Here is a 26,349-nt window from a genome sequence, read left to right on the forward strand (position 1 = left end):
AAATTCTAAAATTTGGTCTGCTAACTTAAAAAATATATAAACCCTGAACCTATGCTATAACACAATTCACTACAAGAAAGATTTAATTTTACAAGAAGTCCATAGCACAGATCCCAAGAACAATTTTATAAGTCTTCCATATATTCAAATTATATGTCAGCCCATTAGTAATTTTGCAGAGACAAAGCAGGGTTTTTTCCCCTTAAATGCTATTTTCCAACACTGTTCAATAAAACCAGGACACAGAATTGATTCCTGGGGTACTTTCACTGTGACTTATCTCAGAATTGAAAGGTAGCAAAATTTATCCTAGGACAAGTTCTGTTTAGCATCCTCACTTTTACTGAAAAGTGTCAGAAGGCGCGTGCATGTGTGTTTGTGTGTGTATGTGTGTGTGTGTGTATGTATAATGTCCAATAAGCAATCACTGACTTGTAAAGCACACTCTAAGTTTATTCAATATATGCTGAATGAGACACATCAATCTGGCCCGAAATTTTGCCTGACACTAGACATTGAAAACAAGTATTTGTTCAACAGATCCCCTCACCTGCGAAAAGACAATACGAGAAGCAATGATACCAGTGTACCTACAAACGCAGTGCTGAAGGTCGTTAAAACGACTATTCAACAAAAGCTCAACAATGTTAGAGCTTGCAAGACTTTGGGGTCATCTATTCCAACCTCCTCATGTTGCACAAAAGAAAACAGAGGCCTGAGGTTTCGCCTCACTACACAGCAAACTGACAAAGCTGACAAAAGACAGCAATAACCAACACTGAAGGGGCTGTGGAAACAAAGGCACCCTAATGCACTGAGTGCAGCTGTGAATTAGTACAACCACTCCGGAAAACAATTTGAAATTATCCAAAAAACTGGCTAAAATGTCCATCCCTCTTGACCCAAAGATCCTCGGCATAAAATCCAAGGAGGCCTAGTCGACAAAGCATTTACTAAGCACCGACCAAGTGCCAGGCCCCCTACTAAGCATGAGGGACACAAAGAGAGGCCAAAAAAACAGTAACAGTCCTTGTTCTCAGGGAGCTCATAGTCTAATGGGTCACTGAGAAGAAGACAGGCTTCATATACACCAAAATATTCATTACAGCATTTTTATGTTAGCAAAGAACTAGAAAAAAATGGATGCCCATTGATTAGGGAATGGCTAAACAAACTGTGACATATAAAAGTAACAAACATTACTGTAGGGCATTTAGCACAATGCCTGGAACATAACCGAAGCTTAATAAATGTAGGTTTTCCCTTCCCTGCTCTGCCACTTACTTGAAATGTGAGCATGGACAAGTCCCTTTCTATTTCCCCGTGATAATTGCTACAGTTTCTTCCAACACTATGATTTCAACATTCAATACACTACTATATTTGTTGCTTGTTTAACAACGAAAAAAATTTCAAACATGTCTCTTACCTGGATATTTTTAGGGTCAGAATGCACCCAGTAAGGTGCCATACTGCACTTTATTTTCCCATCAGGATCCATATCAATATCCCACCATGACAGGACCACCTGGGCTCTGCCAGACACTAGAGGCTCAAACTGCATTGTGTGATAGGTTGGTGAGCTATTCACTTGCTTGCTGAAGTCCACACTGTAAAAAAATATTCAAGAAACTTAAGAAGTTTTTAATGTCATGGGTCTTCACAGTTTAAGAATATATGACATGATATAGGGGGAAATCTAGACAATGAAAAACTAAAGATCTTGATAAATCAACGTATATGTATATTACACACATACACACACACACACACACACACACACACACACTCCCCATAAAAAACAAGAGTCCTTCCCCCAATGGATAAGTAGTCAAATGACAGAACAGGAAGTATTCAAAAAAGGAAATACAAGCTATTAGTATCTATATGAAAGAATTATTGACTACAAAATATGCAAATTACTACTCCGAGGTGTTGCCTCACCCAACAAATTGACAAGGGTGATGAAAGAGAAAAAATGATACATGTTTGAGGGGCAATGGGAAGATAAATACACTACTGATGGAATTGTGAATTGATCCAACCATTCTGGGAAGTGATTTGTAATCATATTTTAAAAAGTCATTAAAAGTATAATAATAGCTCAAAAACCAGGAATTCAACAGTTATTAAAATACCACCTAATACTTCTAATGATTGTTGCTTATAAAATTATATATGACCATTGCCAGTTTAAGCCTATATCACAAGTTTTAACATCTGTGTAAGGGACAGCAGGTGGACAGCCAGAGTGCTCCACTGGTCCCCCAGCTAGCTGGAAGCACGGAAGAATCCAGCATGGTGAGTGGACCTCTCCCTCCCCCTCACTACAAAGAGGATGTGGACAAGAGGGCAGAAAGGATGAGCAGACATGGTCGGGTAGCAATTTACATCACTGAAGGACAGTTCTAAATCAGTGAGATCACAGATCCATTGGAGTATATACCCTATGAAGGTCACAGATAGGAGGAAAAGTCTATAATATAGTGTAAAAAAATGGGGCCACACTTTTTTAACAACAAATAACAGGAAGCAAAGTGGATGGCCATTAGTTGGGGAACAGCTAGACAAACTGTGGTACGTAAACGCGGAGGAACATTATTATACCATAATAAACGATGAATACGAAGAATTCAGAAACTTGTTAAGATTTAGGTGAACTGATACAGAGGGAAATAATAGGAACTCGGAGACCAATTTACACAATGACCACAATAATATAAAGGACAGCCTGAAGACTCTGATCAATGAAGTAATCAAAAGTAAGTTCAAAGAACCTGAGAGTGAAACACATCTTACCTCTCAGTAAAGTGGGATAAGCAAAAGGTACAGAGTGAGATATACATTTCAGACATGGCCAAAATGTTCAATTGTTTTGTTGACCATATCTATTTATTACAAGGGAGGGTCCTATGGGCTAGGGGAAAGAGATAGTGATGTTTAAAAAAAAAAAAAGAACATCAATAAAACAATTTTAAGAAGATCTGATATGCCAGGGGCAGCTAGGTGGCTCAGTGGATAGAGCAACCGCCCTGAAGTCAAGAGGACCTGAGCTCAAATCCGGCCTCAGACACATAACACTCAATAGCTGTGTGACTCTGGGCAAGTCACTTAACCCCAATTGCCTCACAAAAAAAAAAAAAAGAAGAAGAAGAAGAAGAAGATATGATATGCCTACCAACAATTAAATTAGACTCCATGATCAATCAAGAAGCATCTCTCCACCTCAAAGGCAGTGTGCTGCTTTCCCTTTCAAGCCCCCAATTCTATTACGTGTCTTTGCCTGTGTCTTTACTTTCCTGCTTTCTGCTTTCTGGACAGCACATTGTAACAAAAGGATTGGATTGTTGGTTTTTTGGTTTTTTTTTTTTCCTTTCTTACCTAAACATTGTCAGTACATTACTGAGGACAGTGAAGTCACCCCATGGCATCTGGTTCAGCTGAATATCATAGACTGATGGAGCCCCAGGGCAATTCTCCATTTCTGATGGAGCAACAATAATTTTCTCAGCATTGTCTGTCTGGATATGAACAGGAAACAACTTATTCCAGGACCACATTCTTCTGGACTCCACCAGCTGGGCATATACAGTTGCCTTGTGGGGCACTGCCTCACAGTTTTCCTAAAGGTTCATAAAAAAGAGAAATGCAATGAAGTCAGTTACTTTTATGCTTATTACTTCCATGCAGGCAAAGGTCAACTATTTTTAAATATTAAACATTTGTGGTAACTTCTACTACCTTGTAATCTGATATAAGTAACTTGAATTAAAGAAAGGGCATATATGACGTGTCCTACGTTACAAGAAGAGGCATAGACTTCAGAGCGCCTCACTTTATAATTATGTTCCCTTCTTAAATACTTTTAAAAATAGGCTGTTAACTGTGGTCCTGCAGATTAACTCCCGCATTCACTCTGTCACAGGCCTACCCTGAATAGCAAAGACATAACACTAAGCCATAGCTGCTAAGCTCTACTTCCGGCAAAACAGAGCATGTAGCAAAGCTTACTTGGTATTTTGAAAGGAAAATATTTAAAGCAGTGCTTTTCAAGTTTTTTACAATGCTCATCCCTTATGTAATTTGCCTCTCCACTGAGGACCTTACCTATTACTTCACTGAGAAAAACGAGGCCGTTAAGCTGCCTCTTCTCTTCATTTCAAAACACCTTGACATCATCCCCCACTTCCCTCCCTCCATTCTCAGATCCTTTTCATCTTCCCCAGCAGAGGGAACCACAATCATCCCCTCTTTCTATGACCTTCAGTCTCTCCTTATTTCCACGTTCCTTTTCAAATGCCTTCAAACGTGTCCAAGTCTAACTCATCAGGAAAAATCTTTTACTGGACCCACAATCCCCGCTGAAGTCAGCCTCTTATAAAAGCTATCCGCATTCACTGCCTTGGCTCCATTTCCACTCACTCACTTATTCATTGACCCATGCAGTCCAGCTTCTGACCTCATCACTTCTCTGAAACTGCTCTCTCCAAAGCTACCAAGGATCCCTTAATGCTCACAGCTAATGATCTCTTCTCACTCATCCTCCTTGACCTCAGTGCCGCGTGATACAGCTGACCACACTCTCCTCTTGGAAGCTCTGCACTCCCTAGTTTTCATGAGAACACTCTCTCCTGGTTCTCCTGCTCTCGATCTGATGGCTCCTTCTCAGTCTCCTTTGCTGTCTGATCATCCGGGCCCTGCCCCAAAGCTCTGTCCTGGGGCTTCTTGTCTCCTCTATTCTCTCTCTCTCTCATCAGTGATCTCATCAGATTTCGATTTTAATGATCATCTCTATGTAGACAACTCCAAGATCCATGGCTCTACCCCTGAGTTCTAGTCCCACATCACTAAATGACTTATGGATATGTTGAACTGGACGTCCTACAGAAATCTCAAATTCAACTTGTCTAAAAACTGAACTTAATGTCTTTGGTACTACCATTCCTCCTAGCATTGTTCTAAACTCACCTTTCCTCAGCTCACGTATCTAACCAGTTGCTAGATTTCTCCATTTCTCATCTCCATCTCACACCTCTTGTATCCACCTATTGTCTTTATTCATACAGTCACAACCTTCGTCCTGGTCTTCATCAGCTCCTGTCTGGGCTATTGCATTGACCCCTAGTTGGCCTTCCTACCACAAGTCCCTCTCCAGTTCATCCTCCACACAGTCAAAGTGATTTTCCTAAGAACGGCCCGAACATGTCATTCTGCTAACTTACTCAATGTCACTGGTTCCCTATTAACCCAGGATTAAATATAAACTTGTCTACTGGATTTTTAAAGCCCTTGACAACTTGGCCCCAACCTAAGCTTGGAGTCTCACTCTGTATGACTGTTCTCCTTCACACCCTCCATAGTCCTATCAAACTGGACAGCTCTATGTCCGTACCATGACTTTACAAGGGTTGTCCCCCATGCCTGGAATGAATTATCTCCTCAACTCCACATCAAAGAATCTCTCACCTCTTCAAGACGCAGCTCAAGTACTGTCTTCTACACAAAGTCTTTCTTGACTCCCAAGAAAGGAGAAGCGATACATCGATCAAACAGGACAAGAGAATTCTTTAGACTCCACCATTTGGCTATGCCCTACCATAATTTCCATGACAGCAAGACAGAAAGTTGTTAGAATTCCCAAATATTACCAACACAGTAGGGTGCAATCCATGAGACTGGCTAAAAAGCAACATTTTAAATGAAAATGGGTTTAACCCTGCATGGTTATACTAAAATCCTTGAGTCAATGTTTCCATCTATACAGATGAGCTTTACATTGCAAACTTCAGGGGGCAGCTAGGTGGTGCAGTGGATAAAGCACCGGCCCTGAAGTCAAGAGGATCTGAGTTCAAATCCGGCCTCAGACCAAACACTTGACACTTGCTAGCTGTGTGACCCTAGGCAAGTCACTTAACCCCAGTTGCCTAATTTAAAAAAAAATTTTTTGCAAACTTCAAACTTCTTCCTACCTCTACAAGATTCTTATGGGCATGCTCATAGGAGGGTAAGGCACCCTCCCCTATCAGCTCTGTATCAAACAGCTCAGTGACCAGGATGTTTGCATAGCACTGCATGTCACCATCTAGAAATCACAAGGGAAAACATAAGAAACAGGTTATTTATCGATCACAGGACTATAAGCTTCCGTTCCCAAGGGTTCATTAGATCCCACCTCGTCTCTGAAGTCACTGAGCTAAAAGAAAGTCAGAGCTAAAGAAAATTTGTTTATATGATTCTGACATATTCCTAATGCCTATCAAACTATAAAATATAACTACTGTATAAAAAAAAATAATGCTTCTCCTTGGATTCCAACAGACACTTAACTGTCCATTTATTGAAGTTTTTTTTTTCCTAATATCAGTCTTACATACAATAATGCTACAAATGCAAGGAATGCAAAGGAATAAAAATCCCTTTCCCTATTAGGCAGTTTTCAGAGGTCAGACATAGATAAACATATTAAAATGTAGTTGTTTGGGAAGTTTCAGTTTTAATACACATTTCTTAAGCCTCCTTAGGGAAATCCACAAATAGTCAAAAGACATTACTTTAAGCATCCACATGGAAAAAGAAATGATGACAAACATACACTGCCCAAATGATGACATGCAACTGGATGGTTGGCTCACTGAACAAGTCTGTCTGTCTCAGATAGTGCTAAAGATGGACAACGAGCAAGCACAGAGACGATGACAAGGATGAAAATGGGCATTAGAACGAGCGCATGTATGGAACTCCACAGTGCTGTCAGGGATACCATACCACCAGCTGCTAGCAAAGGCTATCTCATCAGCACCAAGAATCTTCTGGTGATACTGCATAGCCATGAATCATGAAAGACCAGAGCAAAAAGAAGAATTAAAATTGGAGGTGATCCAAAGGGCACTGGGAAAATACATGGTATGTGTAAAGTGAAGTACATAACCAACCATGACCTCCTAATGAGAAGTACTATGAAACACATCAATAAAGACAGATATGCCCCAAAAAGTAAGGAAGCCAATCACGTTGGGACAATGGAAGACAGCAACGAACAGCCCAACTGCTACAATGGTAACCTCCAGACATTAAAAGAACTGGAGGAAGACTCTGCATGTTGAATGACTACCCTAAGAAGGATTTACAGGAAAGCATGGACAAAAATCACAAAAAGTATAAAGTAGTTTCAACTTGCACCAGGGGAGCATCAAAACTGTATCACCATCAAAACTGACATTCATATGGGGCTTTAAGGATTGCAAAGTACTTTCCATATGTTATCTCATCCCCATATGGTTCTACAGGTACTATTAGGCCCATTTTACAGATAAGAAAACTAAGGCTCAGAGAGGTTAAGTTACCTGTGCATGGTCACAAAGCTAGGAAGTATCTGAGGCCGGATTCAAACCGAGGTCTTCCTGACTTCTGGTCCAAAGATTAGGATCACAGTACTTCAGTTTTAGTAGCTACTCTGTACAATGCATATCTGAACAAGAATTCCCCCCAAACATACAAAGGGAGATGGCTCAAACAGTAGAAAAAAGTGATAGTCAGGAAGACATGAATTCAAATCCTACCTAAGACACTATCTGTGTGACCCCGGCCAAACCACTGTAAAATGGGGTCCTAATAGGTCCTACCTCCAAGGATTGATGAAAGGATTGAAAGAGTTAATATACATAAAACATGTTGCAAATCTTCAAGTGTAACAAATTTTAGTTTTTATTATCACTGTTGTTATTATTATTATTACCTGCAAAGTGGTCATCTAGCTTTTGCATGAATATGTCCAATGAGGGGGAAATTCACCACTTCCATTTGGTGACAGCCATTTTTTAGACCAAGACCCAATTTGTCCCTGTGCTCCTAATTCTGCAACAAGTCTAATCCCTCTCCTAAAGCCTTCTCATGCCTTCTCAGCCTTTCAGATACTTGAGGGCCTCCCTCCAAATCTCTCTTCTCCTAGCTAAATATGCCAATTCCTTCCACAGGTCTTCCTGTCAAAGGAATTTATGGCTTTTTAACCATCTTGGATAACCTGGTCTGGAGGCTCAAGCCAGCTTTATCCATGTCCTTTCTAAAATGAGGCCCCCACAAGTAAACACAACACTGTGGGAGGAGTCTGACCAGGGCAAAGAACTCCAGGACTACCCTCTCCTTTTTTCCTGAAAGTAAGCCTCTCCTAAGGGCCCATTAACCTTCTTGGCTGCCATATCAGGACACTGACCCAACCTATAGCTCAGGAAAATCCCCACAAGTTTTACAGACCAACTACTGTTTCCCATCTTTGATATGACAAAGCGATGAAATGTAGGGAAAGGTGACTATGTGAAAGGTTGAACTGCATGGAGACCAGTATCTTTAGAATCTTTCCTATCAACAGTTTGCTCCTTCTGCAGATTTTGTGCATTCTAGGTGCAAACAAGCATGAAAACCTGGCTGTACTTATTCATTTCCACACAGCCAAAGCTATGAGAAAAACAGGTCCTGATGAACACTCTCCTAGGGCCCACGGAACATGCCCACAGGGCACTGTCCTTGACCACAAGGAGTTTCTATTCTAAGTGGAAAGGAAAGACATATACATTCTAACTGCTTGTTTAATTAAACAAGTATATAAAGCAATATATTATACTGCCAAATTAGTAGTACAGACAATAAGCATTCGGGAGAGGGAGAGATCACTTTGGACTAAGTCACAGTTAGGGAAACTTCATGGAAGAAGCAGGAAGAGAACCAGGACTGTGGGAATGGTAGGATTTTAAAATGGCTGAGAGAACAGCAATGTGTTAGGAGGATGCATGAGAATAAGAAAACAACACAAACTCTGGGCAAGGGGATTTAACCTCTCAGCCTCAGCTCATCATCTGTGAAATGGAGATAACGAGGCAGATACTGGGACTGAAGAAGGGAAAATGTGTTCAGAGGACAGTCTAGACTTTATCCTTTAGCAATGAGGCGTTAATTACTATTCTGGAGGAGAGGTGTGACAAGAAGAGTGTTTTAAGCACATAACAAGAGATTATAAATGCTTGCATAAAAGTTTAATAAATATAAGCACAGAATGGCCCATGGTACATGAAGACCAAAAGCAGGAAAACCAGTCCAGTGGCTCTTGTAACAATTCGTGCACAAGATAATAAGAGCCTGAACTAGGTTAACAGAAGGAAATGATGCAATCATTAAGGAAGAATGCATAGGCAGGGATCAGACAGGGAAGCCTTGAGGGAGCAGAGAAGGAAAACCATAGAAGCTTATAAGTGGAAGGGGCATTAGAGAGCATCAGCTGCCACCCTCTCCTGAGGAAGCCGAGCACCAGAGGGGAAGAGCACAGCAAAGCTGGGACTGGAATCCAGGTCCAATGGTCATTGCATCAAGCCACACTGCATCAAGAACGCCATACATGGCAAAGCAACAGAGCCCAGGCTCAAAATGACTCTTCTCCTGGTCAGACCCTAATGGCCCTCGTACCTGCCCTGGTCTCCACCTGCGCTCTTTCATTAGAGTTACCCCTCTGCACCTGCAGCCCTGACTAGTTCCCATTCAAGAAACAAGAAAACTCTCCCAGGTTAAACTCATCCTCTCTAATCTCATCACCCTGCTGCTAATTCATCACCAATCCATTGGACACTGTCTTCCTCAGCCTCCTCTCCCCTCTGATTGGAGGGCAGGAGGGGGCATACCAAACTCCTCCCGATGATGTCCTTTAGAGAGGGCAGAAACTGGACTCTCAGCTCACCCTGTTAACCTGCCTGGTTTCCACTCCACAGAACAAGATTCTAGGCCAGGGACCCCTTAGTGTTCCATTCCCTCCCAACATACTTTCCTCCCTCCTTTTGTGTATTGTCTCCCATTAGATTGTAAGTTCCCTGAGGGCAAGGACTGTCTTTCCTTTTATTAACTGCATCCCCAGCACTTAGCACAGTGCCTGGCACGTAGAAGGTGCTGAATAAATGTTTACTGGATTAGCTTAGTGTCTAGATTTGTGCCATTGGTATAGCCATCATTTGTCCAGGTATAATGTCTCAGGCTATGAACACTCCTGAGGGTGGGAGTTTTGGCGTAAAAACTCAAATGATAAATTCAATTGCTGATCAACATGATGGATTTAAAGTACTGAACAACTGTCTACAGACTAACAATTTCTGTAACCAAAAAAAAAAAAAAAACTCCTATGAAGGGAAATATACCTCCATTTTACCATTCTCTACTATTAATAATTTTTTTTAAATGAGTATTTGATCACCAGCCCTATCACCTTCAGCATTACAGCTGGTGTGTCAAACACTTCTGATGGGTGCTCGGGCCCCAGCCCTAAGATCATGTCTCTGGAAGCCTCCCAATTTCTCACAGGACAGGGGCTACTTCCAATTTCCTGAACAGCAGCTACCAACACTCAGCCCTTTCTACCATGCTGCTTCTCACTTCTCTGATCTCTCCCTGTCCAATGGCTCCTTCCTACTGCCCTCAAGCATTCCCAGGATTCCCTCGCTCATTTAAAAATCTCACCTTGACCTGCTCAAATTACTGTCCTTTTCCGTATCACCCGTCCCCTCCCTTTCACTGCCAAACTCCTAGGAGAAAAGTCTCCACTCACCGTCTCCATTGCTGCTCAGTCTCTTGCAACCCAGATCCTGAACCTGAATCACTTAGATTGATCTCCCTGAGGTTACCTACAGTCCGTGAACAGCCTATGCTCAGTCCTCACCCTTCTTACCCCTCTGTAGCCTTTCACAGGACAGACCCTTCCCCTTGCCCCTAGATACTCTCTCCCCCGGGCTGTGGTGACACTGCTCTTGCCAGGTTTTACTTCCGACTGTCTGACCTCTTCATTCTCCTCTCCTGGATCACCATTCATGTCTAGACTCCTACCCCAAAACTCGGACTTAGACCTTCTTCTTTTCTCTTCTTATATCTTCTCTCTTGGTCATCTCATCAACTCCCACGGGCTTATTATTTCATGCAGCTCATTTCAAGATATAGATAGATTAGATAGATAGATAGATACATATAAATAAAACATACACACACACGCGCGCGCATGCGCGCGCCCAAATGCAGTCCAAACTACATTAAAATATAATTGGGAAATATTTTACAAAATAAATAAAAATGATAGAACACAGCTAATATTTATATGTAGTTTTCTGAGGCAATAGGAGCCTGTGGGGATCCTTATGTATAGTTTAATGGCCCCCATTTCTATCTGAATTTGACTCCACTGCTCTAAGGCACCTCAAACTCAATATGTAAAAAATCAAACTTATATATCTTTTCCCCCAACCACCAAACCCATCCCTCCTCTCCAAAATTCTCTGTTTGCTGAGAATACCATCACCCTTCCAGGTTCCCAGCTTTATAATCTCAGAGTCCTCTATTATTGTTTCCTTTCCCTCATTTCCCATATTTAATCAGCTGCTGAATCTTGTTGATTCTACTTCCTAATAAACTGTGCTTTGTACTCACCTGAGTGATTTTAACAGAATTCACTATACTATCTTCTAACATAAACATTTCTTCCTGCTGTGCCCTCCAGAGGACAGAGGTTCTGAGACGGTTACTTTAAAAGAATCACAAGCTCACAGTAGTATTTTAAAAAGCTGATCTTCACTTGACACTTACTAGCTGTGTGACCCTGGGCAAGTCACTTAACACCAATTGCCTAAAAACTTAAAAAAAAAAAAAAGCTGATCTGAAACATTAGATTGCAAACCACTCTGGAAAGCTCACGACATCATACTTTGCTATGGAGTATCTGCTATCACTTGTATTTAGCGAGGCTACCAAGACTATGTAAATATATTGTTCTGATCATTTATTGTCTAAAACTGGGAAACAAAAAGGAGCGTGGGGATATTATTTTAGATCTCGAGCCTTTTAGGCCTGACCAATAATGACCTAATAATGACAAGTACACATCTCGCAACCTCTCTCCAGTCATGAGTTATAACTTGTCTGTTATCTTAAACAGAACTTAAAATGAATAATTAGTATGAATTTGAATCATTAAGTTATGCTTTCCTTCCTACCTCAAATGTAAGAATGAGCCTTCCTTATTGTGGATAATAACCTTTCTACCCATTGACATGATCCCCAATTTCCATCAGTTATCTCTACTCTCTCTCGCCTTTGGTATTCCGTTAATATTAGTTTTCTTCAATTCTAGCCAGTGAAAAAATATCAGAATTAGCCACATACTTATTTTAATAATTACCATCCCCCCCCTCAAAAAAAAAAAAAACTACCATCCCCAAAAATCTATCCTTCCTTTCAATTTCACACATGCATTTCCCTAGAGAAAGGAAGGCACAGGGGGATTATGGTAGCCTTCTTCAAGTACTTGAAGGGATGTCATGTGAGAGATCAGGGATTACACTTGTTTTTTGGGCCCCAGAGGAGAGAACTAGGAGCAAAGGGAGAAATTATAGGGAGATAAGATTTTGACTCAATATTGAGCAAAATTTCCTATTAATTAAAACTGCCTAATAATGAAATGAAAAGTCTTCATGCAAAGGTTGGAATGACCACTTGTCAGGGATTCATGATGTGGTTAGATTAGTAGATAACTTCTAAATTATTTCTAAGATTCCATGATTTCTAAGTTGTGACATTACACCTTCCTCACACAGAAATATACCAGTAAGACATCTGAGAAAGGAATCCATGACCCTTACCTGGCCCCACACTGACTTCAGTAGAATGTTTATTAATGATCTTAATTTTATCACTGAAGCCATTTTTCTCCACAATCTTCACAGCAGCATCAGCCATTGGTTTGAAAACCTGAAATAAGGAGCCAAAATCAAAGCTGAAATGAGAGATTACTAGTATACTACTGCAACAACTGAAACTGCCTCCTGATAACGATCCTTGCACTTGAATTTGGGGAGCCGCAGATAAGGATGTCATAGAATTAATTTATTCCTCTGATTCAGCAGTGTACCCATGTTTCCATTTTTTATCATACAAATACAAAAGTTTGTTTTAGGCTTATCTTAACCAAATTAGTAAGAATCCTATTGTCTCACTTAAAATATAAAATATAATTTCTTTTGTAGAAATTTATAGCCAGAGTTGTAGAAAAAAATAAGACTGCATTATGAGTTCAATGCTCTTCAGAGAAAAGATGGAATATAAAGTGTAACTGTATCAGCATTATCATTTGTAATTGTAATAAAAATAATAGTAAACTAACACTAACAAGCTAAGTAAACTCCAGCTTCAAAGAGAAAGGTGAGTTAATCTGCACAGGATGATTCTTGAAATGAACTTAAATATTGCATATGAGGCAAATGCCCCAACCACTAAAAATCTACCTGAGAATAAGAGCAATGATGAGATTAAAATTTCATGTCTAATTACGGGAGCTGGTTGTCACCATGACCAGCTATCAAGAATGCAACAAGGTCGGGGCAGCTAGGTGGTGCAGTGGATAGAGCATCAGCCCTGAAGTCAGGAAGACCTGAGTTCAAATCCAGCCTCAGACCAAACACTTGACACTTTCTAGCTGTGTGACCCTGGGCAAGTCACTTAACCACAATTGCCTAAAAAAAAAAAAAAAAAAAAAACAGAATGCAACAAGGCAAGTGAGGTACCAGAAAAACTGCGAGGTGTGGTGGAATCAGGGCTCACTCACCATGGCTGAGGGCTCTTGGTGTGAGCACCTACCTGTATTTGGCAGCAAAGGCCTCTCCAGTGTCCATGCTGCTGGGAAGGATGGCAGGGAGAAAGGGAAAAGGTCTAAGCACAAGAATTACATGCCCTACAAAATGGGCACCTACAGGATATCCTGTGCAGTCAACCAAGGCCTCAGGGGCCCAGAGCTGAGGTGGGATGCTGTTGTCCTCCAAATTCATATCCAAACCGGGGGTGGCAACTCCAAAAATGGATTCTCAGACTTTCTCCTTTTATCGTATAGGAAAAGACCCACCTCTGACATGTGTTACGAGTTGCTTCCCCGTTTACAAGGTTTTCAGGATGGTGACTGGTGGAGGACAGTATATTATCTGCTGCCTCTGCCTTCAGTGCCATGCTTTGGGGTCTCTGAGCACAGTAACTGGTTGAGGAGATTCAAAGCATGAGAGTAAAATATTCTCATTCACACCAGGTTGGATCACAAAAGAAAACAGAAGGTCTTAGCCATGCTTCCAGGTTCTATACTTCCATCTGAGCCCAAATGGACACTTCATCTATAAACTTATTACTGGGGAAAAAAGGAGAGACCTTCACAGCTGATTTTAAGAGTAAAAGAAAAACAAAAAGAAAAGCAACAAGAGACAAAGTAAAAAGTGGCAAAGTACCTGCCACGTGTTCTGGGCATAAATCTGCTCACAGAGTTGTCTCTTCAATTATCTGGCACATGCCAAGAAGAAAGGCCTGGGGCTATTCTCTCAAGTGAGAGCTCAAAAGTCCTTTCCTTCTTAGGACTCCTATCTGTGACATGTTATCTCAGACTCCATAGGAGAAGGGGAAAAAATGTCTAATGCACAAAGATCCTAATGGAGGAACAAAGCCCTTATTTATTAATTTATCTACGGATGATGCACATGTATATGTATACATAGTGTAAGTATATATGTATACATATACACACACATACATATACTGTACAAGCAATGGTGTTTCATTTGTACTACTCAGAGTGAGGAAAGAAAGCACGTGAAATTACCCAATTCTAAAGAGCAAAATGATAACCTTCTTATATACACAATAAAGAGGGGTCAGAGGAACCAGAGTCAAACACCAAGAAATAAATCATGGCAGTCCCAATGCAGCAATCCCTCAAATAGCACTGCAAGGAGTACGGGGCTTCAGCACAAGAAGACCAGAGTTCAAGCCCTATTTCCAACATATTAGTTGTGTGATGATAGTGGGCAAGTACCCCACCTTGCTAGGCCTCAGTTTCCTCATCTGTAAAATAAGGATGAAATGCATAGAATCTACCTCACAATATTATTACAAAGTACTTTGTAAATTATAATGCATTGTGAAAAAGAGGGCTAAAATTAATTTTTAAATGTGGCCAGTTTTCTCACCTATAAAATGAGTCTAATGCATGCCCTGCCTGTCTCACAGGTTGCAGTAATAATGACAGTAGCTGGCATGTAAATAGTTCTTGATAAAGGCCATAAGATGCCCAATACAATACCTCACTGGCTCCTTGCAGTGTCCCTGTGAGGTATATTACCCAGGTACAATTATCTCCACTTTACAGAGGAAGTAAGCTCAGACAGGTAAAATAACTTGACTACGAGCACACAATGTGAGATGAAGGATTTGAACCCAGTTCTCTGCTGATTCCCAGCTCCCAATCTTTTTACATAACATGACACTTGTAAGGAACAAATGATATAATCTAAGGTCAGTCAGTAAATAAACATTTATTAAGAATCTACTGTGTGCCAGGCACCATGCTAAACACTGAGGAGACAAAGAAAGGCAAAAAACAAAAAGCTCCAGCTCTAAAGGATCTCATGGTCTACAGGAATGCATTTTATAAAGAATAAAATGCTACACAAATCTTAAAAAAAGATGTTGTCAAAAATGGCAAAGCAAAGAGCTGAAAAACAATGTTTAGGGTTTTTTCCAAAACCAAATGTGTTTAATCAGTAACTAAAGAAAAACACTAAAAAATTTTGGAGAAATTAAATTTTAAACTACAGCACTGGTCTTTACCAGGTTATTTTTTCAAAAGTCTAAAAGCATTTGTGCTGTTCAAAAATGCTGATTATTTTAATTGTTGTTGTTTATTAAGCATTCATTAAACAGCTACTGTACCAGGCACTGTGCTAAGTGCTGGGGATACAAAGAAAGGCAGAAGGTAGACCTTGCTCTCAAGGAGTTCACAGCCCTATGGGGAGACAGCATGCAAACAACTCTGTCTAAATAAGCTACAGACAGGATAAACTGGGGATGGACTTAGAGGAAAGACCCCAGTATTAAGGGTTCTTGCAGAAGGGGGGATTTTAAAACTAAAAGATGTCAGGGAAGCTGGGAGGCAAGGATGAGAAGGGAGAGCACTCCAGGCCCAGGGTCAGGAGATGGAGGGGCTTGTAAGAGGAACAGCAAACATGCTGCATAGTGGAAAGAGACCTTTATTACCTCTGTGTGACATTGGACAAATGACTCACCTAAGTCTTTCCTAAACAGTTGCCATACCACCACCACAAGAGGAGCATACACACGTGAGTAAGTGAGGCTCACCTCAATGGCATAGCAGAAATCGGCCCCAGCGCTAACTGCCATCATTGACAGAAGTCCTGTGCCAGTTCCAATGTCCAGAACTATCGCCGGCTGCCCTCTTTCTTTCACCCTCCTCACAGCAGCCCGAATGCCCTGATAATACTTCACATTCTAAGAAAAAGAGAGAGTCATTATTTCAAGTAACATTGTCTTCAAACCACTATAATCCAGTCTTAGTGATTTCAGTAAGATCACAGCCTAATAGTGCCCCTGATGGGAGTCAGCAAGCAAACATTCCTGATGTCCAAATCGGGGTAAGGAGGGGAACAAGGGTTTTGAGGAGGTGATAGGTAAACTCCAAGCCCCAACGGATCCTGCCACCTTTTCCAGAGTCCCCCCATCCTCAATTTCTGAAGCCATTTCATCTGAGATCTCTTGCACTGCATCTTAGAGAATTCCTTATTACAAAGCAAACATGCTTTTAATGAAGAACTGGGGGATGGGGGGGAGGAGAGAGACAAGAAACAGCCAAGGCAACTTCAGAACTCTACCAGGCAAGCAGAGCACCAGAGCATCCAGGCCTGAGCCCAACCAGCCAAAGCCTGAGAGACTACGGGCCTACTTTAGTCTCCCTCAGTCAAAGGCAGCAAGGCTCTCAGACCTCTGTGCCCCCAAGAGTCTGCCACCAGGGTCAGAGACAGCCCGGCTCCTAACTAAGAAGGCAGCTCTGAGGACTAATAATACCAGAATCCAGAATCTCACAGTTACAGAAGATAGGATTTCAGTGGCCATTGATAAATGTCCAACCTATCAAACCTTCAACAGTAACTTGTGGTGACATGGCTAAGCCATAAGAAACTCAAAGGGCCCATCACTGTGGCCTCCTGTATTCTAGAATATGGTGAAGAGGCTTGAATCCACAAAACCACACCAAGCTTGGCCCAGGGCCCTGCCCGACAAAAACATCTCCCTTTCTCCAGTCCCCCCCAACAGCTGAGGAAACTCCCTGCCTTCCCCATTCTAGTTGAAAGTTACAGAAGATTAAAGACTGGTAGAGGAGAAGCAATAACTCAGCTGAATGTCTTACGGCATTGTCCCCCAAACAACTTTAAAGTAACTCCTCAAATTGTGGAATAGCAGGGTCAACAAAAGGTGAGACATTTTTCCAGGGTTAGACAACTGAGGAGGTCAACCAAATAGGTCAGTGACACCCAGGTGGGGACTGGCCAGGAGCAGACCTGGTGGCAGGCAGCACCAGTACCAGCACCAGCAATAGGCCTTGGAGGTAGCTTCAGCAGCAACAGCTTCAGGAGCTCTCACCCCAGAGACAATAGTAGGGGGGTCAGACAACTGGTCAGAAAGAGATTACAGGGAACCCTGTGCTGGCAATGATTGGCAACTCTATTGCCCATAGGCAGTTCTGGGTCACAGTTCCAGGGGGGTGAGGAGTACTTGTGGTTGGTCACAAAGCAGCAGGGACCCTGGTTGCAGTTTCAAGGCAGAGAGGAGCACTAGCGCTTACAGGTACGAGGGAAAGGGGGACTCCATCACAGTTCCAGGGCCAAGTGGAGCACTAGCTCTTTAGGCCAGAGCACAGGCCATGAAAGCAACGACCACACATCTCTCTGGATCACACTGAAAGCCTGCAGACCTCCAGAACTAGCGAGGACAGCAGCACGAAAAACCCTGAAGCTGCTCACCCTCAGGTGAGCAGAGCCCAACCTTAACATAAAGTTCAAAGCCAAGAAAACAGATATGAAAAATAAGCAAACAGAAAAAAGAACTTGACCATAAAAATCTACTACGGTGGCAGGGAAGACCAAGACATAAACTCAGAAGAAGACAACAGTATGAAAACAGCTACAACCAAAACTTGAAAGAAAAATGTTAATTGGACACAAGCCCAACAAGAATTCCTAGAAGCATTAAAGAAAGAGATAAAACTGGCAAAGGAAAAATTAGAAAAAAAAGGAAAATGATGCAAAAAAATATGAAAAGAGAAGTAACAGCTTGATAAAAGAGACACAAAAAAACACTGGAGAAAATAACACCTTAAAAAATAAAATTGGCCTAATGGTAAAAGAGGCACAAAAATTCATGAAGAAAAGAACTCCTTAAAAAGAGGAATAGGCCAAACAGAAAAGGAGGTACAAAAAACTGACTGAAGAAAAGAACTGAAAAAGCAGAATTGGCCAAATAGAAAAAAGAGATCCAAAAACTCACTGAAGAAATACATCCTTAAAAATCAGTACTGGGCAACTGGAAGATAATGAATCTATGACACAGCAAGAAACAATAAAACAAAGTCAAACGAATGAAAAAAAAATAGAAAAAAATGTGAAATATGTTGTTAGAAAAACAACTGAACTAGAAAATAGATGGAAGAGAGATAATTTAAGAATTGTTGGCCCCAATTGATAAATGGTCAAAGGATATGAATAGGCAGTTCTCAGATGAAGAAATTAAAGCCATCTAGAGTCATATGAAAAAATACTCTAAATCACTATCGATTACAGAAATGCAAATCAAAATAACTCTAAGGTACCACATCACACCTATCAGATTGGCCAAGATGACAAAGTAAGAAAATGATAAATGTTGGAGAAGATGTGGGAAAATTGGAACACTAATGCATTGTTGGTGGAGTTGTGAAATGATCCAACCATTTTGGAGAGCAATTTGGAACTATGCCCAAAGGGCTATAAAAATGTGCATACCCTTTGACCCAGCAATAGCACTTCTAGGGCTATATCCCAAAGGGATCATACAAATGGGAAAAGCACCCACATGTACAAAAATATTTATAGCAGCTCTTTTTGTGGTGGCAAAGAATTGGAAACTGAGAGGATGCCCATCAATTGAGGAATGGCTGAGCAAGTTGTGGTATATGAATGTAACGGAATACTGTGGTGCTATAAGAAATGATGAATAGGCAGACTTCAGAAAAACCTGGAAAGACTTGTATGGTCTGATGCTGAGAGAAGTAAGCAGAACCAAGAGAATGTCGTACACAATAACAGCCAAATTGTGCGATGACTAATATTGATAAACTTAACCCTTCCCAGCGATACAAGGATCTAAGACCTCTCCAAAGGCCTCATGATGTAAAATGCTATCCACATCCAAAGAAAGAACTATAGAATTTGAATGCAGATTGAAGCATATTATTTGCTATTTTTTTTTCTCTTCTGTTGGGTTTTGTTTCCTCTTTCTGGTGATTCCTCCTATTGATTCTAATTCTTACTTACAACATCACTAATGTGAAAATATGTTTAATAGGAACGTATATGTATAGCCTATATCAGATTGTGTACCATCTTGGGGAGGGTGGTGGGGAGGAAGGGGGAGAAAAATTTTAAACTCAAAAGCATATGGAAGTGATTGTTGATAAATCAAAATAAATTAATTAAAAAAAAAGAATTGTTGGACTACAACTGATCTGGAGACCAGTTTGGAACTATGCCCAAAGGGCAATCAAACTGTACATACCTTCTGACTCAACAATACTACTAACTAGGTCTGTATCCCAAAGAGATCATAAAAAAGAGAAAAGGACCCACATAGACAAAAATATTTATAGCAGCTCTTTTTGTGGTGGCAAAGAATTGGACATTGAGGGGATGCCCATCAACCAGGGAATGGCTGAAGAAGTTGTGGTATATGAATGTGATGGAACACTATTGTGCTATAAGAAATGATGAGCAGGCAGATTTCAGAAAAACCTGGAAAAACTTACATGAACTCACAGTGAGTGAAGTGAGCAGAACCAGGAGAACACTGTATATAATAATATAAACACTGTATAATGATCAACTATGACAGACTTAGCTCTTCTCAGTAATACAATGATCCAAAACAATTCACAAAGACTTGTAATGGAAAATATTATCTACATCCAGAGAAAGAACTATGGAGTCTGAATGCAGATCGAAGCATACTATTTTCACTTTTTTTTCCATGGGTTTTCTCTTTTGTTCCGTTTCTTCTTTCACAAAATGACTAATGTGGAAATATGTTTACATTACTGCACATGTCTAACCTATATCAGATTGCATGCCATCTTAGGGAAGGGATATGGGAAAGAGAAAGGAAGAAAAAATTTGGAACTCGAAATCTTATTAAAAAATGAATGCTGAAAACTATCTTTACATGTAATTGGGGGAAAAAATAAAATACAGCTTGCCATGTTTTTAAAAATAAAAAGAATTGCTGGAGTACCAGAAAGTCATGATCAAAAAAGGAGCCTAGACATCATATTTCAAAACATTATTAAGGAATAACATACACACTCAATTGGGTATGGAAATCTATCTTACCCTACAGGAAAATAGGGGAGGAAGGGGACAAGAGAGAAGGCAGATGATAGAGGGAGGGGCAGACTGGGGGAGGGGGTAATCAGAAGCAAACACTTCTAAGGAGGGGCAGGGTCAAAAGAGAGAATAGAAGAAATAAGGGACAGGATAGGATTAAGGGAAATATACTTAGTTTTTCACAACATGACTACTATGGAAGTGTTTTGTATGACTATACACATGTATAACGTGTATTGAGTTGCTTGCCTTTTCAATGAGGGTGGGTAGGGAGGGAGGAAGGGAGAAAATTTGGAACCCCAAATTTTAAAAACAAAAGTTTAAAAAAAAATTGTTTTCACATGCAACTGGGAAAAAAAGATATACGGGAAATGGGGTATTGAAATCTATCCTGCCCTACAGGAAAATTGAAGGGGAAAGGGATAAGAGAAGGGGGGGAGAGATAGAAGGGAGGGCAGATTAGGAGAAGGGGTACTCAGAATGCATGCCATCTTGGGGTGGGGGGAGGGACGAGATGGGGAGAAAATTTGTAACTCAAAATCTGTGGAAGTGCATGTTGAAAACTAAAAATAAATTAATTTAAAAAAAAAACCACTATTAAAGAAAACTGCCTCCAATATCTTAGATTCAGAAAGCAAAACAGAAATTGAAAGAAACCACTGATCATCTCCTGAAAGAGATCCCAAAATGAAAACTCCCAAGAATACTGTAGTCAAAATCCTATGCTCCCAGGTGAAAGAGAAAATATTGCAAGCAGCTAGAAAGAAACAATTCAAATATCATGAAGCCATAGTCAGGATCACACATGATTAAGCAGCTTCCATGGTAAAGGAGTGAAGGGCTTAAACTATAATATTCCTGAAAGTAAAGCAGCTAAGATTAAAACCAAGAATCACCTACTCAGCAAAACTAAGTATAATATTTCAGGGGGAAAATTGGACATTTAATGAAACAGAACTTCCAGGTATTCCTGATGAAATGACCTGAGCCAAAGAGAAAATATGACATTCAAACACGAAACTCAAGAAAAGCATAAAATGGTAAACATGAAAGAGTAATCATAAGAGAATCAAAAAAGTTAAACTGTTTACATTCCTATATAAGAAGATGATACATGCAACTTCCAAAAATTTTATCATTATTAAGGTGGTTAGAAACAATCTACATAGGCAGAGGGCATGGGTGTGAGTCGATTATGTGGGGATAATCTCCAAAAAAATAAAGGGGGGAAAAAGAGGGATGCACTGGAAAGGGGAAAGAGAGAGAGACAGAATGGGGAAAATGTCCTCACATAGAAGAGGTACACAAGGAAGAGCTTTTATAGGGAAAGAAAATGGCGGGCGGAGGACAATGCTTGAACGTCGCTCTCCTTCAACTGGGTACAGAAACCTATCTTGCCCAGCAGGGAAATATGAGGGGATGGGGACGAGAGATATGGGGTGGGAGAGGATAATAAAAGGAAGGGTGGATTAAGTGAGACAGTGATTAGAAGCAAAACAGACTTCTGAGGAGGGACAGGATAGAAAGAGAAAAGGAAAAAGACACAGTAATCACAACTGTGAATGTGAATGGGATGAAATCACTCATAAAAGCAGATAGAATGAATTAAAAACCAGAATCCAGCAATATGTTGTTTACAAGAGATACACTTGAAAGAAAAACACAGTTAAAATAAAGGGGTGGAGCAGGATCTATTAAAAAGGCAGGAGTAGCAATCATGATCTCAGATAAGTAAAAGCAAAAATAGACCTAATTAAAAGAAACAATCAAGGAAACAACATTTGACTAAAAGATAGCATAGACAATGAATATCAAAAATTTTTATAGCAAGTTTCTCTGATAAAGGTCTCATTTCTCAAATATATAGAGAACTGAGTCAAATTTATAAGTATATTTATATTTATTTATTTCTATTTATATAATTTATTTATTAAAATTTATAAAAGGCATTCCCCAACTGATAAATGATCAAGGGATATGAACAGGCAGTTTCAGAAAAAGAAATCAAAGCTATCTATAGTCATATGAAAAAATGCTCTAAATCACTATTGATTAAAGAAAGGCAAGTTAAAACAACTCTGAAATACCACTTCACACCTATCAGAAAAGACAAATGCTGAAGGGAGTGAGGGAAAGTAGGTAGGTACACTAATAAACTATTGACGGAGCTGTCAATGGTACAACCATTCTGGAGAACAATTTGCAACTACGCCCAAAGGGCTATAAAACCAGGCATACTCTTTGACCCAGCAATATCACTACTAGAGCTGTACCCCAAAGAAATCAAAGAAAAAGGAAAAAGACCTACGTGTACAAAAATATTTATAGCACCTCTTTTTATGATGGCAAAGAATTGGATATTGAGGGAATGCTCATCATTTGGGGAATGATTGAACAAACTGTGACATATGATTGTGATGGAGTACCATTGTGCTATAAGAAATGATGAGGCGGATGGTTTGAGAAAAAACATGGCAATGTTGTATGAAATGATGCAAAGTGAAGTGTGAAGAATCAGAAGATCATTGTGTATAGTAACAGCAATACTGTAATGATGATCAACTATAAAAGACTTGGCTACTCTGATTAATATAACGATCCAACAGACTCAAGATGAAAAAAATGCTATTCACCTTCAGAGAGAGAAATGATAAACTCTGAGTGCAAATTGAAGTATGATTTTCTCACTTGATTTGGGGGGGGGGGTTTACAATATGGCTAAATCTGGAAATATGTTTTGCATGATTTCACATGTATAGCTAATACCATTTTGCTTGCATTCACAGTGAGTGGAAGATGGATAGGAAAGAGGGAGAAAATCTGGAATTCAAAATTTAAAAAGAAAAAAATGCTAAATATAAATAAATACATAAACTGAAAAACAGCAAGAAAAATAAACTTTCAAATAGGCAAAATTTTAATGTCAAAAAAAGATTAAAGCAAACTTAATAAAAATCAAGAAAACATTTAAACTTCATTTGCAATAACAACAAAAATCACAAACTGTGCCAATAAACCTACCTAGGAATACACAAAATTTATATAAAGGTAACAAAACTATTATAAGCAAGGATATTCAAGGACATTCCAGTTGTGATACATTTGATTAATATAGCAAAAATGACAATACTCCCCAAATTAATGTATATATTCAATGAATAGCTATCAAAACATCAAGGGACTGGGGCAGCTAGGTGGAGCAATTGGGGCAGCTAGATGGTGCAGTGAATAGAGCACCAGCCCTAAAGTGAAAAGGACCTGAGTTCAAATCTGGCCTCAGACCAAACACTTGACACTTACTAGCTGTACGACCCTGTGCATGTCGCTTAACCTCAATTGACTAAAAATTAAAAAAAAAATACCAAGGGACTTCTTTATAGAAAGAGACAAAATCCTTTATAAAGAAAAAGAAAAGGTTCTTATCAGTAGGATGAGAAAATTTGCTGAAAATGGTCTTGAATGACCCAACTTTCAAACATATTATTAAACACACCAAAACTACCTGGTTTGGGGGGGAAGGAAGGATAGAAAAAAAAATCAGAGATGAGATAAATAAGTCATCCAACCAAATGCATACAAGAGTGCTGTTGGATAAACCTCTGGGGAAAGAGTTTATATCCAAAGAGAAGTTGGTTGGTGTTGTCCTTCGTTCCTGAAGAGGACCAAAATGGCATCACTATGCTAGAGTCAAGTTACAGTGCGTCCGACTGTGGCTGAGCAGACCAGCACAAGCTCAAAATGCTCATCCACAAGTCGGGCACAAATAGTCCATGTAAATACTTGGGGTGGATTCTCTAAATTTGCACATCTCAAGTTTCTTTTGAGCTACTTCAATTCTGCTTTGCTCATAGAGCACAGCTCCTTCTCTGATGTGGGCACACCATGCTGGGTGGTCCTGTGCCAATGTCTCCCATGTCACACAATCAATTCCAAAGTTCTTAATGAGCGTGTCCTTATATCACTTCTTCTGACCACCATGTAAGCACTAGCCCTGTGTGAGTTCTCCATAAAATGGTCTTTTTGGCAAGCGTATGTTTGGCATTCAAACAACGTGGCCAGCCCATCATCGCTGCACTCTCTGCAGTAGAGTCTGAATGCTTGGCAGTATAGTTCAAGAAAGGACCTCAATGTCTGGTATCTTATCCTGCCAGGTGATCTTCAGAATCCTCCTAAGACAATTCAAATAGAAGTGATTCCATTTCCTGGCATGGTATTGATATATTGTCCAAGTTTCACAGGCATACAACAACGAGGTCAGCACAACAGCTCTGTAGACCTTCAGTTTGGTAGTCAGTCTAATACCTCTTCTCTCCCACACTTTCCTTCATAACTGTTTTCAGCCATGTTGTCAAACGCCTTCAATGAGAAGCAACATGACATCAAAGTCAGGTACTGTACTGGGAGTAAATTCTTCGACTTGAAAAGGCTACAAGCCAAGACCAAAGTGGAGGGAGTGTTGGTACATGGACATTCTATCCACTGGTTAACACTATCATACCTTCTCCTCCAAGTGTTCCTTAGCAAGTATGGTTATATTCATGTCCAGTGTTTAATAAAACACCTGATAAAAACTCATGAGTCCTCACTGGGTCGTATTTAGCAAGGAGCCAATCTCCTTGGCCTCTCACAATCCGGCTCCAACATCCCCTTCCCTTCAAGCCTCATCTCCCCTATTCCCTAACCTATTCTATTTTCCAAGTATACTGGACTACTCACCATCCTCTGAATTCATTCTGTACTTTCCCACCTTTCCATCCTGCATATGTTATTCCCTAGATCCCTATGTCCTCCTCCCCAACATGCACCTGCTGACACTCTATCCACTGTTTTAACACTATCATACCTTCTCCTCCAAAAACTCATTCCTTGACAGGACATTGAGCCATCTTGAAAAAGGCTGAGGAATAAAACGCACTTCCGTGGCTACTAACACTGGCCTCCTGGCTGGTCCATGAACCAGTCCATTTCTTGGCTCCTGGCCTTTTCTATGGCTGTCCGCTATGTCTGGAATGCTTTCCTTCCTCATCTCTTTCCCTGGCTTCCTTCAAGTCCCAACTAAAACCCCTTCTTCTACAAGAAGCCCTTCCCAATCCCTCTTGTTTCTAGTGTCTTCCCTCTTTCAATTATTTCCTATTTTTCTATATATAGCTTGTATGTACATGTTTATTTGTTGTTTCCCTCAACAGATTGTGAGCTCCTTGAGGACAGGAACTGTCTTTTACTACTTTTTGAATTCCTACCATTTAGCCCAATCCTGGCACATAGTAGGCACTTAAAAAATGTTTATTTACTGATTACTGAAACATTATTTGTGAGAAACTTGATTTGGCTTTCCATCCAATAAAATACAAATTGGTATGCCCTGCATTATGTGTTCAAATGCATCCAATTATATGTTGTATGTGTCAACTCAATTTGTCAGCTGGCTAATCTGAAAAGTATAACACTATCACAATTTCGCCAAAGAAGTTCTAAGAATTAGAACTGAGATTCACTCCAGGCAGTACTATTACAGTTAACCCATCACATTCACACAAACACATAATCCCTAAAAAGTTTTGGAAAAAAATTTATTTCTTCTCATAGTTTTTTTTTCTGTTCATTTAAAGTTAATAGAACTAATTCCAACTTTGTACTGTTATGAGGCCTCCCTCAAAACATGCTGCCATTGGCTCAACATTCATTCAAGACATTAGGTGGTCACCATGAGCAGTGTGTTGATTGATGTCTGGTTACTATTCGAGAATACTACAGTCAATAAAGTGCTGTTTCTATAAACAAATAATTAAAGGATTAACCAATATAATTGTACATACCTGAGAATTCTTCCTAAGGTTCATCCCTAATATCCTATGAAAATGTTTTTGCCTCAGAC

The 26,349-nt window shown here is 40.1% G+C and overlaps 1 protein-coding gene across 3 annotated transcripts in view; it reads right to left on the bottom strand.

Moving 5' to 3' along the window:
* The window catches only part of PRMT7 (protein arginine methyltransferase 7), a 72,039-nt gene that overhangs the window by 19,742 nt on the left and 25,948 nt on the right, over positions 1 to 26,349 (bottom strand). For all 3 annotated transcript variants that reach the window (XM_027846804.1, XM_027846811.1, XM_027846821.1), the window contains 5 exons: positions 16,186 to 16,335; positions 12,657 to 12,765; positions 5,970 to 6,082; positions 3,382 to 3,623; positions 1,430 to 1,610 (listed from right to left, as the gene is read on the bottom strand). In XM_027846804.1, coding sequence (XP_027702605.1) covers positions 1,430 to 1,610; positions 3,382 to 3,623; positions 5,970 to 6,082; positions 12,657 to 12,765; positions 16,186 to 16,335 — 795 coding nt within the window. The remainder of the gene's footprint in view (positions 1 to 1,429; positions 1,611 to 3,381; positions 3,624 to 5,969; positions 6,083 to 12,656; positions 12,766 to 16,185; positions 16,336 to 26,349) is intronic.

The sequence above is a fragment of the Vombatus ursinus genome, unplaced genomic scaffold (genome assembly GCF_900497805.2).
Source record: "Vombatus ursinus unplaced genomic scaffold, bare-nosed wombat genome assembly UNPS02005286.1, whole genome shotgun sequence".
NCBI lineage: Eukaryota > Metazoa > Chordata > Mammalia > Diprotodontia > Vombatidae > Vombatus > Vombatus ursinus.